Source organism: Sinohyriopsis cumingii, chromosome 15 (assembly GCF_028554795.1).
Source record: "Sinohyriopsis cumingii isolate HCF-2022 chromosome 15, ASM2855479v2, whole genome shotgun sequence".
In the NCBI taxonomy this organism is placed as follows: Eukaryota; Metazoa; Mollusca; class Bivalvia; order Unionida; family Unionidae; genus Sinohyriopsis; species Sinohyriopsis cumingii.
The window spans coordinates 12,233,547-12,250,926 of NC_142975.1; the positions used below are offsets into that span (position 1 = coordinate 12,233,547).

The 17,380-nt window shown below is 38.6% G+C and overlaps 2 protein-coding genes across 3 annotated transcripts in view; both read right to left on the reverse strand.

Annotated features, from left to right (window-relative positions):
• Window positions 1–17,380, reverse strand: part of LOC149781271 (uncharacterized) — a 163,605-nt gene that overhangs the window by 6,345 nt on the left and 139,880 nt on the right. For both annotated transcript variants that reach the window (XM_089935359.1, XM_089935358.1), the window contains exons 5-9: window positions 13,333–13,411; window positions 11,050–11,099; window positions 10,205–10,355; window positions 7,027–7,127; window positions 4,525–4,583 (exon numbers count right to left, since the gene is read on the reverse strand). In XM_089935359.1, coding sequence (XP_089791485.1) covers window positions 4,540–4,583; window positions 7,027–7,127; window positions 10,205–10,355; window positions 11,050–11,099; window positions 13,333–13,411 — 425 coding nt within the window. In that variant the 3' untranslated portion in view covers window positions 4,525–4,539. The remainder of the gene's footprint in view (window positions 1–4,524; window positions 4,584–7,026; window positions 7,128–10,204; window positions 10,356–11,049; window positions 11,100–13,332; window positions 13,412–17,380) is intronic.
• Window positions 3,009–3,620, reverse strand: LOC149781272 (protein CFDP2-like). The gene has a single exon (XM_089934688.1). The coding sequence runs from the start codon at window positions 3,618–3,620 to the stop codon at window positions 3,009–3,011; it is 612 nt and encodes a 203-aa protein (XP_089790814.1).

Below are 17,380 nucleotides of genomic sequence, written 5' to 3' on the forward strand. Positions count from 1 at the left end.
GAAGATGAGATTCGACGGTTAAGCTTAGATAAGATGACATGAGACCGTAACCAAACCTCTCCAGCTCATGCAAAATATATGTTGGAAATTGGTGCTCATTTCACAGTATATGAGTGTATTTATATGTACGAGTAGATATGCCGTTAGTGACAGAATCCTAAGGGCCAGAGTTGCCGAGTGGTATAAAGCTCTCTCAACGTTACGAATCACTGCCATCTCACCTCTGACTGCGCTGCGTAAGAAAGCTTGCCAGTAGCTTCTCGTGGGTCGATGCTTCTTTCTTGGGTTTTCCCGGTTTCTCCCTTCACCATTTATACTGACCGCCATGTATATCATATCCTGTCCAGAAAAATGGCGTTAAACCCTATAGTCTTGGTAGTCTCTCTAGCCGAGGAAGACAAGTTGTGAGATCTCATCGACGGTAGACGCGTATGTTGCTATGGAGTCCAATTTAAGATGCACACAGGCGGTTGCAGGTGGGGAATGGGACATGAGTGGTTGGGGGTGGCTGGGATACAGCTCTGTGACGTCTCTCACGAGTTTCAGCAAGACGCTGACGCGTTCAACCTCGAAGGTGGAACAGGCGTTTCTCGTCAGGGCTCTCCAGTGGCTTCTGTCTGTAGCAACGAGCTCGAGCTAATGGGGTTGAAGGACTGTTCATTTGATATGCGTCTTGAGATTGTCTTTGTGCCTCTTGAGAGGGCGGCCTTGGTTTCGGCTGCCCTGGGTTAGCTCGCCAAAGATCCGCTAATTTTGGGTTATGTTTTGATCCATGAGGATGACATGGCCAGTCCAACGAAGCTGGGCCTATATTAGTTAGGCTTGGATGCTTGTTGTGTTGGCTTCACCAGGGATTTCCTGGTTGGTGATTTGGTCCTGCCACTTGATCCGCACGTTAACTGACTGATATGCCTTCAGTAGACAGTCCACGTTCCACAGCCATACAAGAAATAAGTGAGGACAACTACATTGCACACTTTCATCTTTGTTGACAGGTGTATGTCCTTGTGCTACAAGACCTTGGCTCGGAGTCGTCTGAGCGCTTGACTGACATTTTGGATCATCGCAATAATCTCTTTGTCCTTGGATCCATCACTGGATATTGGGCTACCAAGGTATTTGAAACTGTCCACATTCTTCAGCTGCATGTTGCCAATGGTGAATCAGGATTGTGAAAGGACAGTGTTTGAGACCAGTTGGAAGCGGACGTCTGTCTTTCCTAGGCTAATTGTGAGTCCAAAATAGGCTGGATGCTTCAGAAATACTATCCACGATTGCCTGTTGCTGAGTCTCTTCATGGGCCATGAGGGCAAAGTCATCTGCGAAGAGTGATTCAGTGATGAGTCTTTCTAGCGTCTTGGATTTTGCAGCTTGGCAACGGAAATCAACAATCCAGGCAATTTCTAATGTAGATACTAAGGTCAAGGTCACAGATGGCATGGACCAGTACCTCTGTACAGAAGAGGTTAAATAGTACTGAAGCGAGCACTCAGCCCTGTTTGGCATCTTTAGATATGGGGAATTTCTAAAAGGGTTCACCGTCTGAGAGAATCTCTCCAGTCATGTCATCGTGGAAGAGCCGGATGAGGTTGGTACATTTCTGAGGACAACCAAGCGCCTTGAGGACTACCCACAGTACGTATATGTTGACTGTATCCAAAGCCTTTGTCAGGTCCACGACGACGGAATACAAATTCATGTTCCGCACAAGGCACTTCTATTGTACTTGTCTCACTGCGAAGATCATGTCAACTGTGCTGCGGCCTGGGAGAAAGCCCCACTGAGACTCAGAAAGGTTATCTACTGACACTGCCGCAATGAGCCTGTTGAAAATGATGCGAGCAAGTATTTTGCCAGCTTAGGAGAGCAAGGAGATGCCTATGTAGTTACTGCAGGCCACACGTGTGCCTTTATTCTACAAGAGGGTCACAACTGATGCATCGCGGATGTCGTCTGGCATATTCTGGTACGTCGTGATGATGATTAGCACATCGTGTAATGCCTACAGAGTCTGTTCACTGAGAGCTGCGATACCATCCTGTCCAGGTGCTATGCCACAGTTAATTTGTTTAATGGTGCCCTCAACTCTTCTATCGTTGGCGGAACATCTAGTTTATCGTGCGTAGGCTGTTGGGGTATTTGGTCAAGAACAGATTGGTTGACCGATGAGGGCAGGTTTAGGAGCTGACTAAAGTGTTCTTTTCATCTGTTGTTAATGCCAACCTTGTCCTTTATTAGTGTATTTTCATCTGCAACAATCAATGGGGCAAAACCAGACTTTGAAGTGCTTTAGATTGACTTGATGGCGTTGTAGAACTCATTGGCCTTGTTAGTGTCGGCATAGAGTTGCACTTCATCAGCTTTTCTTTACCACCAATAGTCATGCATCTTGCTGATGTGTTTCTGAACTTCAGCTTACTAGGATTTGAAGCAGTCATTTTTGTGGATGGAGTTTGTGTCATTCTGCCAGTCGATGAATGCTTTCTACATTGTGGCAAGCAGTTCTTCAATCGTACCGTTGTTTTTGTCGAACCAGTCTTGATGGATTCGTTTCTTTGGACCCAGAGTCGCCCTAGCTGTTTTTAGTATCATGTCCATGAGCTTGTGCCATTTCGCGGAGGAATGTCCACGTATAGGTCCTTTGCTGGACAGATTGTCATCTAGGTGCTTCTAGAAATTGAGCTGTATGGAAGGCTGCTGAAGTTTGGCAATGTTTAAGGCTGTGCGCACAAGCTTATGACACCTTGGGTGATGTGGAGCAATGAGCAGCTTTAGGTTAGTTCGGACAAATATATGGTCTGTCCAGCCTTCCGGACCTCGCATGGCGTCGGTGATGAGGACATCCTGGGCATCGCACTGGTGGACTATTACATAGTCAATTACGTGCCATAGGCGAGATCTGGGATGCATCCAGATGGTCTTGTGTTTGTTTGCCATTCTGGACATTACGTTTGTGATTAGGAGGTCAAATTATACGCATTTGCTGCGTAGGAGCAGGCTGTTGATGTTCATCTTGTCGACACCGTGCTTGCCAGACACAACTTTCCGTCGATATAATCGCAGCCAACACGGGTGTTGAAGTCCCCCAGTAGCATGATCTTGTCGTCAGCTGAAGCTAAGCTAAGTACAGAGCTGAGATCCATATAGAACTGCTCAATGGCTTCGGCTGGGCTCGAGATGGTAGGGGCGTAGACACGCATGACTGTTACGTGGCCTTTGTGGGTGATAGGTAGTCGTAGTTTCATTAGCCTCTCATTGATACCAACAGGCAGGTCTTGACGCTGTTTCAGAAGACTTGATTTGATATCCAGGACGACTCCGTAGATCCTGTCCTCGTTTTGGGCTTTTCCTTTCCAGAAGTAGGTGTATCCGCGTGTTAGCTCAGTCAGAGAACCCTCCTCGGCGAACCTGGTTTCGCTTACGGCTGCAATGTCGATATTGTAGCGTGAAAGCTCCTTAGCAAATATGACTGTTCTCCTGTGACGTCTTGCTACGTTCTCTTTGTCCATGAGAGTACCTATATTCCATGCTCCAAAAAGAAATGTTTTCTTTGAAAGTTTTAACTGCAAATATGGATGATCTTGCCAGCCGAGGAAAGCTGGCCAGATTTTGAAGGACATGATATTTTAAGCCACCTTTTCTATGTCCTTCTCTATGCAGAGTGAGCAGCGCTGTCCTGCAAAGTCTGCTTGGTTGCCCTGGATGCTGCCGAACTGTTCAGTTGCCCTGTGCACAGAAAAAAGCGACCACTTGTCCAAGGGACGACTACGTGCAGGTCTCTGACTACAACTCCCAATGGTAATTTCCACCTATTTCATCACCATTCGTCCGTCGCCGTAGGACTTTGGTAGGTGCAAGTAAGGACTCAAGAGTGTGATGATGAGGATGAATGATAGGTGCATAACATAACCTGTGCGTGAAGGAGATTAAAGTGAAACAGCCTTTGCACAGAGACATCCTCACTCTCTCGGCTTGGTAGTTGATACTCATTTGTATGATGATTCGTCACGGCTGGGGATACTTCGACTCCATCGGATGACCATGCCTTCTTCAGTGTCTTGTCATATCCTGCGCTCTCCATAAAGCGTTTGCAGATTCGTCTTCGTGGCCGTTGGATCACTCATTTGATCTCTTCCGCCCAGGCTGTCGAAGCTGACTTGCATGCAAGGATAGGCATGCTCCTAAGGCATCGAGGGTTTGAGGAACGTCGGCTACCCCCAACCTGGTTTAGCCGGTCAATTGCCCGAGCTGTGGCCGCTGCGCATGATACAGCTACTTGGAGCCACAGGTGAGAGCTGAGCGTCTAGTGGGAACCAAAGGTGGAATAATTACTCCAGAAGGAGCACGACGGGCCCCCCACCAGAGGTACTACCCATCCCAGAGCACCCGAACACAGCCTAATTTACTTTTGTCTCGGTAATCTTAAAAAACTGGTCTTAATGCCTGTTTGTACCGTTGTCTAGGAATAATACAATTGGTCTGACATTTATTTTGGATTTGTCCGATAAGAGGGAGGTCACTTACCTAGCGAACATAAGTCTATTGGCTCGGGATCATCGCCACGGCCTCTTCAGATTTTTTTGCTGAAATATATAAGATATACATGTCAAATATCGGAGTGGAATATCTAATTAGTAATTCCCTGCTTCATCAATAATAAATCACGCTAAATTATAATACAATTAATTTTTCTCATCAACCGATAATCATAGCTGAATAGATGAAATACTTTGTATTCGTATGACTCAAAGGATACAAAGAAGAATTTACGTTTGTATAGCTTTTAGTGTAGATACAAAATTAATACGCATGATATATTTAACAAAAGATATCAATTACCAAATCTGCGCCTGAATTCTAAACGCGTGCTCTAAGATAGGTTTGATTTTGTTTTGTGAGAACACTACTGTGATACATCTATATAAATGTTTTATTGGAGCCGAGTTTAAAAATAGTGCATTGACACATTCAAAAAGAATGTTGAAAAGATAAAATTGTTATAAATAGCTTCTACTACCTTCTATGGTTGATACAGGTGCTGGCTATGTGAAATGTTAGATGTCTACATATTGTTGGGTTTTTTTTGATTGTCAGAAACAAATGTTAAAGATAGCTGCATTACAGAAATTGCATCTATCGTGAGAATAATGTTCTGTTCTAGACAGACCTTCCAATAATATAAAAGGATAATTCATACAATAATATTTGGGCATTTATAATGAAATTTGTATGAATGGGACATCTTTGAACAGTATTAATGACAACCTGGCAAAGATGCATTGAGCCTTCTTTATAGCAAAAGACCAAAGGCTGAGATCGCCTACCTGGGAGATACCTTGCAAACACTTCAGCGAAGGGCATTTGGCCAAAATATCTTAAGCTTATATGGAACTTTTTCAAAGGGAAAGACTGTCATAATTTTTACCAGTGTATGCCATATTGGATGAAAGAGCAGTTTTACACAGTCCTAAACCAGCATGATTTTTGTTAAATTTAGCCAACTATTATGTCTTTGAGGAGTCGTTGAAAGTTTTACCTATTTTTAGCAAACGAAGGCTACTTTAATGAATAGATCAGAATCACTGATGCAACATTGAACGGTCTTCATATCAAGACCCAGTTTGGCTTAATTATGTTCATAGGTTTATCAGGAGAAGGTTTGTTTATTTCTAATAACAACCGTTATATTGAATCCTGGATTTGCTTCATTTGTACAGATTTAAACGACCGTTGTGCTAGGATGCTTTTACTAATTACACCTTGTTAAATTCAGATTTTTGTATGGGGAATTTGTTTAAAGGTTGCCTTCTTATTATCAACAGCCGCCATATTAGATGGTGTGTCAATGTCAAATGCAGACATTTGACAGGTCTACCTGTCAGAATGATTTTCAATTGAATTTGGTCAAATATTATGCTTAGTTGGTTTTGAGAAGAAGTTGTGTAAGAAACAAATCTCGTTTTAGTAATGGCGGCCATAATTAATTGCGGATACGCATCGTGTGTAAACATTTGAAATAACTTAATGCTCTATGTCAAATTATATTTCACGGAATCTCAAAATAAGTCGTCTAAAGCGTGTTTGCGATTTTTGATAACGGTAACCACATGTGATTTGGGTCGGCATCACTTTATGTCAGAATACTTTGTGTCAGCCTTGGTTACATGCTGTTCGGAGCTTTTCGAACAGATGTATTTTAAAGCTTCTTATATTTTAATACCTGAAGGCAGGTCAGCATCATTTCTGAAAATTGGAAAGGTTTTATGCCAGGATAATCTGTGAAAAATTCGGTTCAAATGGTGCATTATTCGTTAAGAAACTGAAAATAATGACTGTTGACTATGCAGAGCATAACAAATTCACACGTGGGCTTATCGGCAGGTGTGCTAAATACTGTAGCGACATTAGTACTAAATGCTACTAGATTTTAAACTTTATGCAAATTTTCAAAACATGCATAGTTGTATGCACCTTTCTGTCACTATAGTAACGTTGATATACTAATAAATCAGTAGTAAACGTTGATGTACTAATAAATCAGTAGTAAACGTTGATATATTGTAGAAAAGCTAAATAATATTAACAAAGTTAAAGAGTGAATGAAATTTAATGATCACATGAAATTCACAATAAAAGGCTGACTTTTGAAAATTATTGTCCTAAACCTCGAGTCAAGTTTTAAATTATTTGATATATTCACGTCAAGTTAGACTTGAATTTCGTTTGATCAGACGAATCGTTCCAGACTTAAGTTCAAATGTAGGTCCGGATTTCACCCCAAAAAAAGCGGAGTCTGGATCTTAACCTATTTGACTGAAATTAAATTAAAGTCCACCTTCAAAATGGTGAATTAATTTTAAATGGCTTAAGACCAGACTTCTAGAGTTACGGTGTACTTGTGAGACTCGGCCTAAGACCAGACTTCTAGAGTTACGGTGTGCTTGTGAGACTCGGCCTAAGACCAGACTTCTAGAATTACGATGTGCTTGTGAGACTCGGCTGTTGCCAGGTGTAATGTGAACATACCAGTGTTTCGGCTGTAATTCCTTCGTCGTCTACATAAAACACACGCCAAAACCGACGCAATGACTGCACATATAGCTATGCATAGCACCACCACAAAAGCGCTGCAAGAGAATAATGATATCAGATTAAATAAAAGGTAATACATATATAAATGTGTTGAAATTAATATAGGCTTCAATTCCAGTTAGATTTAACGCCGCTGAAAAATAAGTGTCCGCCATCTTTTGGGTCAACTTTCCATTGCGTAATAATTGATAAGATTTTTATTCCTTACCTATTATCTAACAGATTAGATTGATGAAATTTATCTTGCCATTTGTTACATACTTACGATAATTAAGTCACCTTTTTCAAAGACAGACTGACCTTAAAAGCGTTTCCTTTTTCATGGAAGAAATTTCTCCTATACATTTCATACGGAACAATCACGTCAAATATGGCAGACAGTGACTTAGCAAAAAAATCATAAAGAAAATTATTAGCGCCATATAAAAACAATACGTTGAAAGACTTTAATTAATTCGAAATTTTAATTATATGTTCTCAGCATATCCACACTTCGCATTAATATACTCCTTCTTAATTGCATACAAAATGGCACGCTCTTTTGGCATCTTTTAAAGTAGGCGCCTTATCTAATCGTATAGGTTCTGTAAGGCTTATATATTTTAGCATGTCGAACTGCGTCAGTCAGTCAGTCAGTTATACAACTTACAAACATACATACATACATACATACATACATACATATACACAAGTACATATATACAAGTGCATACATACATATAGAGAGAGGGTAAGGGACACACACTCACACACAAAGGTATATATATATATATATATATATATATATATATATATATATATATATATATGTGTGTGTGTGTGTGTGTGTGTGTGTGTGTGGTTTTGTTTATTGATAGCTTAGACGCGCCTCTTATTGTCAAGAAGATGAGTGTTGGTTCCCCATCTTATCAAGAACACGAATTAATTCACCAAATAACATGGATCATACTGGATTACACGGAGACCGAAATTGTTTTTATTTCTGTCCAGCAATACCGAAATGGGGACGTTTTCAGATATTGTCATAGTATCCTATTCAGCCCAAAAAGATTGGTGCCTAAGAAGTCCATGGAGATACATCAAGTGAATTATTTATTCAAAGCAAGAAAGAGCTTCCAAAGCAATTAGAGTACCGACGACGTCCACAGGGAAAGAATTTGATGGGAACTAGGAAACGTTTGTATCACCAAACTTCTGAAACAAATTTTTAAAAGGTTTTCTCCATTTCAGGAATGATATGTGCAGCTTTTCTGAAACATTATTAAACAATGAAATCTCGACTTAAACCGATCAATAAACTCAGATTCATAATTTTTAAAATCATATTTTAAACTGAGCTAAAACCTTGAAAATATTTCATTTCAGGCATTATATAATACGTCACATTTCATACTTGACATTTTGAGATATATAGAATCTATGTTGGGTTTGGGCCGAGACAAGGAAATCTCAGTCAAGGGTTTATATTATTTGTCTCCCCACTCGGGCAAGCCTCGTGGGGAGACATAATATAAACCCGCGACTGAGATTTCCTTGTCTCGGTCCAAACTTCAACGTAGATTATTTTTCTCACCCAATATTTTCTTTTAAAGTAAAAAGAATTCTGCACTAGTGTTCACGTTCAATGTTTACATGCGGCGCATTAATATAAATATATTAATGAGGGCTGTGGTGTGACCGTTGCGTCCGAAGTACACAGTTTATACGCGTGAGCAAAGAAAAATAAAAACATAAAACGTCGCATAATAATGACGTATTATAACATTTAATATATGGATGTTATATGAAAGTGACAATAAATAATTAATATTTATTACAAAAAACTTTTATTTTCATCAGTTCCAATTTTGAAAAAGTTATATTGTAAATAATAAAACGATACTGGTTACTCAGCTCTACTCTAGTTATACTTGATACAAGCTGTAACGAAGAGTAACATCTTTCTTTAGATTATTCATGGGAAGCTATCGTATATAACTATTCTTTTCTTTGGAGTAGGTGAAGCTGTGTGTGACATACTTGTGCTATCCTAAATATTGATTGTAAAATTACTTCTGTGTATTATAATAGACCCTCCAAAAACGGGTTCTAGCGGATAACCATGTGCTAAACTTTCAAGTTCACGGATTCTTTGAAGATTTATTTTTCTGTGCTGGAAATATGGCAAGTGCTACAGTGAAATTTGCTTATGGATGTGCTGACGGATAAATGATTCCTTCTGGCTGGTAAGTGTATTATTTGTCATTAAATACTGTAGGTCTCTTTTTGATTCAACCGGGGCACAATGGAGATGCTTAAAAAAATTAGAAAAAAAGCATGTTTTATATAACACTTTTCTGGCTGTTACTAAGTTTTCCGTAGTTGTTAAGAGAGTTGGGAGGCTATGAAGTGTATAGGTCTATAGTCTATACGCATGGAGCAATGTTTCCTATTATATTGTTCATTTCACACAGCACTGAGAATTTTATCCTATCTGTAGCACAGTCATTTTCAGGTCAGCGTCATTAAATGTAGCTAACAGTATATACTTTGTTTCACACGAAGTATTTAAAATTAGGTAGCTTTAGCTACATTTAATGACGCTGATTTAAAACTGTACTGAGCTAGGACCGCATATATGATAGAATTGACCAAGCTGTGTGGAACGAACAAGCATAATACTAAAAAGCTCGACATCATATGCGTTAGTCTTTGTCTCTCTCTAAATGTTTTGTAAGGTGTGTTCTCACATGGATTTAACTTAAGTTACTATGTTTTTGTTATATATTTGTTGCTGTTATTGTTGTTGTTTGATTTTAGTACAACTACGTCAGGCACAGCAGAAGACAACAAATGTTTCTTTTTAAAAAGTAGTTCTGAGCGCGTGGACACCTTGACTGAGACGATTGGTCTGAGATGACTAGACTGAGACAGGAAAAGTAAGGTTAGCAAACCAAGTAGATTTCTCTGTCGCATGGGTGAGAAATGCGAATCCATAAATTATGAACTTATTCTTAGTCTTAAAATTAAAAGTTTTAAGTTTTCATTTCCAATAATTAAAATGAAGATTATACTTTGCAAATGAAGTTACATGGAAGCTTCGTAATGCTAGACTTAGAGCCACAGATCTTACATAAACCATTTCGGGTCTGACGAGTGCTGCGTATTCTCATTTGTAGGGGAAGTAGTAGAAAAGTGCACCAGCGGTGTTGACTGAGAGAGTCTCTGACTTGATCTTTGGGTCTCAGAAATAGGCTTCGTGGTCACAGCTTTAGACACAACACCTGAAAGAAACGAAACTATGCAACGTTACAAGTACCAGAAAGACGCAAAAACTCTCAAGTCTGCATTTACGGTGCCAGTTTATTTGGCCTGTTCGTATAGCCTAAACATTGGAAGTACTGGCAAATATACAAAAGCAGCAAACACGTCTTAGATTAGATTTAAAGTGCATATTTTCTGCAAACAAGACAACTCTGTCGATAAAAGGACCATATTAATCAAAGATTACAAGCAATTTATTCAATTATAAGAAAGCTGGAAAATTCAAATTGCAACAGCCGCAATTGGAATAGTACTTTTAATGTAATTTAAATTTTAAATATGGAGAAGATAAAAGTTCAATGAATGCTTGGAAGACATAACTTTTAGATATTCGTCACCGAGTTACGACCCTTGTGCAGAGCGAGTCAATCTTCTCCATGGCAACGTGAGAACATCTTAAGTCTACTATTTTAGTATAGTCCTCTCATTATCAATGTTCTACATATGATGATATATTGTACAAGTCTTGGTAGTTTATATTTATCGGTGCCGAGTTTTGAAATCCCCATTCGGAAAACAAAACGGAAGAAAGTACTTTTAAATATTTTTTTACCAGACATGGACCTTTCATATTTGTAATTATTTAACAAACACAACAGATTCGCTCTCTCTCTTAGTGATCAGTTTAACTTTGACGAAAAAGAGAACACTTACTCGCAGAGGAACGTGGAAGCAAAACAACCCTCCCGTTTCCGTGCGCATTACTGGAGAAGAAAAAATACAGTGATTATTCCATAATAAAAATACATCCATCTTTATTTGCGTGTATACACCACTCTGTTAAATATGTTTGATTATAAAAAGCTGATTCATTCGTTAAAAATATTTTGATTAAATTAAATTGTTTGCAAAGTTGTAACTCGATATTTACGAAACATTGTTTACTTCGAAAATAACACACACACACACATACATACATACATACATACATACATACATACATAATGAGAGAGAGGAGAGAGACATGTGTATGCCTTTTAACACATCTTTGCAACAGAGACTGACATCGAAGCATTCTTACAGTTTCATGTACTCAATTTTCATCAAATGTCTATGGAACACCATTATAGCCAAGACGCAGGAATGCTTTGCGAGCTAGAGGCTAAATTACGCAAACATTGGAATACAAACAAATTGATACTTTTCAAAAAAATATATCTTTAATTCGCATAATCGAGCTCTCCGTTACGCACTCTTTACATCACCATTTCACGAAACGAAAACTTGCACTTTGTGTCATCTAAATATCTGGCAAGCCTTTAAGCCAGGTAAGTCAAAACATGTATGCGTGATCTTGAAAAAGCCAACCTGACATGTCAAATTAATCAGATGAGCAGGCATTTGACACGACATGAATGGGCATTCACGATGCTCGAATGAGATATCTCAAAAGTGCCAGTCTGAAAAGTTCTTTGAATAAAAGATCACATTTTTTGACAGAACATTTATAAACTTTCTCGAGTCTAGAATAAACGATCTAGAAAAAGGGAATATAAAAGGTTGTTTAACCGCCTGATTTGAGAATGCAGGAATGCGCATGTTTGTGGCTCAAACATGAGATCTCGATTCTCAAATGTGCGATCACAAGATGGCCAATTTTGAAAAATCGTTTGCATCACATGATCCCATATATATCACACAAAAATATCACATTTTCGAAGCTCGAACGGTCGAGAGCCAATTGGAACATTTGTCCCACGCATGTGATATATCAACAGAATCAATATCTTATTTTAATAATGCATTTTCGAACACTATTTACGAACGCTATAAACCAATTAAAATGTTATTTTCTCGAATACGTAATCACATGATTTGAACTACTTTTCTGGTTGGTTCTCTAATGATTGTACGTTTAAGAGTGAATCGCGTGATGAAAACTTCCTTCATTAACTCTCCCGATATGATGCATTCGAGTATCGAATACACGCATTTGATTTTCGAAAATGAGAACGTTTTCGCGTTGTAGCAAGTTGGCTTGCCACGTATTTCAATTCCATGATGTGTGAGTTGCTTGATAGCTTGCAGTGGAGACCTTAATTACCTTAGGTAAAGAGATCACGGGAAAGTATCATCTGATTGGCTGTTTCAAGTTCGCGTAATCTAGCCTCGAGTCGCGAGCGTTTCGCCGTTGTGACCCCGATGGTCCGCCATAAACATCGAGCTCTATAGCTAAGAATTGATTGGGTATTTAATGCAAGTAAGATATGTATCTTTTATATCAGAATATATGTATATGAATTGAAGTAATTATTTTGAATATGCGCGACATCAATCAGAAGAAAATAATTTTACTTTACATTGTCTGAATGTGTATGATACGCGTTTATATTACTAGGACGTATAAACTTATCGCATTTATTGTTGGGAAAAGTCACAGTGGTTAACAGGTTAGCGTGCCAGACTCAAGACCAGTAGGGTGCGGGTGGGAGTCAAACTTGTCGATAGGGTAATTAAATCACTGGTGAGCGAGTAACGTCACTGACTATTCATTCATAAGGCACATGTCTTACAAGTAACTGGCCTTTGATACTGGCTTACCAAGTGTGGCCAACATTCTGAATGCTTAGTTCACCACATACCAACCAAAGCTTGGACCATACAACGGGCCAATTCTTGTGGTGTGTGTTTGTTCTGCTATAAGATAATATACATATAACCCATCAAGTTTGTTTGGGTTTTTTTCAGTTGTTTCTTTTTGTTTGTTTGTTTTGTTGTCTTTTTTATTAAAAAAAATTACTTGATGTTTGTCAATTATAAATGGTGAAAGAGGTTGTTGTAAAGACTGGTGATGATAGTTATATCAATTTACTCCATGACGTTATTACATTTTGCCAGTTGATATTTAGATTTAACATTTTTATTCCAAGGAATCTGTCTTACAAAGGACGCATACCAATTTTAAACTAACAATGTTTGCTTTGGTTTGATACTTACTGCCATTCCATTTCATTGTAATAACACGGTCCACATCCAGCGTTATTCTTGAACGTGTATATTGGGCATGGCTCGCATTCTGAAATACACAATTATAAAATACGTACAAAACTTCGATGTTGTCGCTATAGGAAAACACAAACAAACAAAGATACCTTGAATTTAAAAGTCAAGACCTGTTGAGCACCACCTAAATCATGGTCTACCGCGAGGCAGTGAAACTACTAATTGAAGAATGTTGTTGTTGTTGTTGGGTTTAACACAATATTTCAGCGCACGATAGGCTATACATGGCGGCTACTATCAATGGTGGAGGAAGAACCCGGGAAAACCCCTGAAAGAACCACCGACCCACGAGAAGCTTCTGGCAAGCTTTCTCACATACCCACATTGGCCGAATCCTAGACTCGAACCCACGCAGACAGAGGTGAGATGGCAGTGATCCGTAATGGTGAGAGCTTTAGACCACTCGGTCATTAATTGGAGAAATTATCAACATAGTATAGCACGCTTCATTTTCCACGAGATAAATAATTAAACAAAATTATGTAATAAATCCATAAATACTGCTTTGCCTCTTAGTGATACGAGCTTAAGTATACAGTCTCTGAGTTATAGATTTTGGAATTCATACAGGTTTCAAACTTTATGCAAGATTTCGGTTTCTTCCCTGTAAATGTACGACTTCTGCGGTTAATTGTGCTACTGTAAATATCCTAGAAATAGCAACTAATATTTAGTACCTTTTGTTCCCATTTCAAATGAAAGCAACAACAACAAAAAAAATAATAATAAAAAACGGAAACTATCAGTTCAAATTATGTTTATTATCTCAATAGTGAGTATAATTGTTATCATATACTGTGCTAAATAAAATAAGACACTGGAAAGATGGTGTACAGTTTTATATAGGTTTTTCGGTGTTATATATTTTATTTTAATTTTGATTAGATAACACCAGTAAATTTGGATTATAAAAGGTGGTATCATTATGGGACTTTTGTATTTCAGTATCTAATATAGGTCAGAATCTTCTATACCCCATGTATGTACCCATATGTCGCACGCGGGTGTATGATTTAAGTAAGTACATGCGAACCCATGGTGGGATGCTTACCTCCCATCCACAACTGCGTGGCAAACCACAAGCGAAATCGGGGTCCCTGCTTTTTATCAATGAATCGATTGGAGAAGAACATTTTGAGATGAAGTAGCAGGAAATGTGCACGATTAACAAAGTTATATTGGGCGCACTCCTTTAGCAGCAGGGAGGGCGAACAGACTCTAATTGGTTCACTCCTATTTTTGCAAATTAAGACTTCCTGGGGGATTGCAAAAATCGTAAAAAGAAATGCGCGATTGTCGGTGACGCGTTGAGAGCGTCGCCCTCCCTGCTGCTATGAATTAAAAATTTATGTTATTGATAATGGCAAATATTGGAGAAGCATATACCACTAGACTAGCTCAAGAGCGATTAGAAGCAATCAAAAAATTTCTTCCTGTGAGAGATTCTGTAAGGCAAAAATTACAAGCGCGGCAAGAAGCACAAGTTGAATACGCTACAGGTACAGAACAATTATTTAAACCCATTACAACAGCCATTGAAAAAGTTGCGGCGGCCACTGAAAGAGCTTTATTGGGGGATATTGAGGATGAGGAAAGAAAAAGAGGTATTCTTCCAATATTAAAACAGACCGCTGAGCAAGCTGAAAAAATTGCGAGGAGAACTAAGAAAACAAAAAAGATTTTACAAGATCTTCCAACTGATATAGCTGCAGCTCAACCTTCACCCGTCGACGAAGAAATACTTGAAGGTATTGAACAAATTCGTACTGAAATTGCCGACGTGAAAAAGAACTTGCGCCTCAACCAATAAAGGAAAATATTGGAATAATTGCAAAATTTAGGGAGGATTTTCTTGAAGATATTAAAGGTATTAAAATAGAAGAATTACCTGAAAAAATATTACCTGGTATATTTAATAAATCTGGTATCTCGAAACCTGGTTTTGAAACAACAACTGATGACAATCTTATTAAATGGATATATCGTATACGTGAAAACAAACCAAGAGATAGCGGTGTTGGATACAGAAATTTTAATTACAACGTAGGGAAACTTCGTAAAAAGACTGTGAAACGAATAGAACAACAGATAGAACAACAGTCTTCTTCACCACAGCAAAAACCCTTGCAGCGATTATATACCCTACAACGTGATATATAGAGGAGGCCAATAGAAATGGAACAGATGTTAACAGGAAAGGATGATGATGATCCTCCTGGCGCTACTGTATTGGTTTAGGAAGTGGTTTTATTGACTGTCCTAACAATATCATCAATGATGCGCAACGGCTAGAAGTTCTCATAGGAGGAAAACGGGCTGGAAACAACTCACCAGAAATAATTAATGAAGCAGCTGATATTTGTAGACGATTATTTCAAGGTGGTATCATGGATATCGATATCGGCCGAGAACTTATTAATGAGCTCGTTGATGACTATCATAGCGACTAGTTGTTAGATAAATAAATAATTAAATAAAATGATCATACACGATTCTCATCGTAGGCCAGTTAGGGTCAGGGTGGTAAATTCACGATTGCCAGTATACAAAATAGCTTACGGAGATGGATTTGGTGATGTTGTTCAAGGCTTATTTGCGGGAATGGCTTCTAAAGCAATACCGATCGTAAAACAATTATCAATGAAAGCTATTGACGTTGTTCGTGATAAAGCTACTGGTGCTGTTGGTAGCGCTGCTAGTAAAGCGCTCTTGGCAATCAAAGACAAACTTGCACGATTAATACGCAGGCTAAAAGCGGTCCAACCACCACCGGTAAAACTACCAAGCACTGAAGTGATGCCTGCAAATGTCAGTAAAGTAATAAATCAAGCTGCAAATCAAAAAGTAGCAGAGTTGATAAATCAAGGGGCTGAACAAATAAATACAAGTCTGGTGTCGGGAAGTGGTCTTCGTTTTAGAAGATAACAAATTATGATAAAATGTTTAAATATCAATCTGATCCAGCGTTCGACATGGATACACCAGTACTCAAGGACGAATCGGTGCGTGATTTTCAGTATTATTCTTATGACGTACGAGAACCATATAAACGAGGACGAATTGAATTGCAAGTTCAAGACACAAGTAGATATTTCTTGCTGAAGCGTTTATCGAAGTAGAAGGTGAAATTATAAAAACAGATGATACAGTATATGGAGATGAGGTTAAAATTGGTTTTGTCAATAACGGAATTATGGCTTTGTTTGAATGTGCTGCGTATCTCATTGACGGAAAAAAAATTGAGTCAATTGAGAACAATGTTGATGTGGCTACAACAATAATTGGTCTAGCAAGATGTTCTGATGATTATACAAGATCAGCTGGTCCATCAACGATGTTTGCCAAGGACACTTCTGATTTTCCTAACAGTGATCAGTACAATATTAGACGACCAAAAAACCATGCTGCTCCTAATCGTGCTGATATTGACGTCGAAGACATGATTATTAATGCTAATACAGAATTTAATTTAGGTTTTCATGCACGTAGACAAATGTTAAGCGCTGGTCGTAGAAATTTTTCGTGTGCCATTCCACTGCCGCATATTTTTGGATTTTGTAGAGATATCAAAAAGGTAATTTTTGGAGAAAAACATACGGTTGCGTTTTTTAGAAAAAATGATGATAATGATGCTTTATGGCGACCCATAGGTGACGCTGGTAAAGTAGTGCTGAAAAAACATTCGTTGTGGATGCCGGTAATGACTCCGACAATTGCTGAAGAACAGCGACTGCTTATTTTATGGATCAAGGTGGTAAATCGTTGTTATCATGGCTTATAGTAACCACATATAGTGTTCAGAGTACCAATAACGATTTGTTTACATGGCATGTAGCATCAAAGCAGGGGTTTCTGCACCACGACATATTTTCATTGCTCTTCAAGATATTACACGAAGAAACTCACAATTACGGAGTCATATGATATTTGATCAACTTGGTGTTACTGACGTTTCTTTAAGAATAAACGGGCATCAAGAACC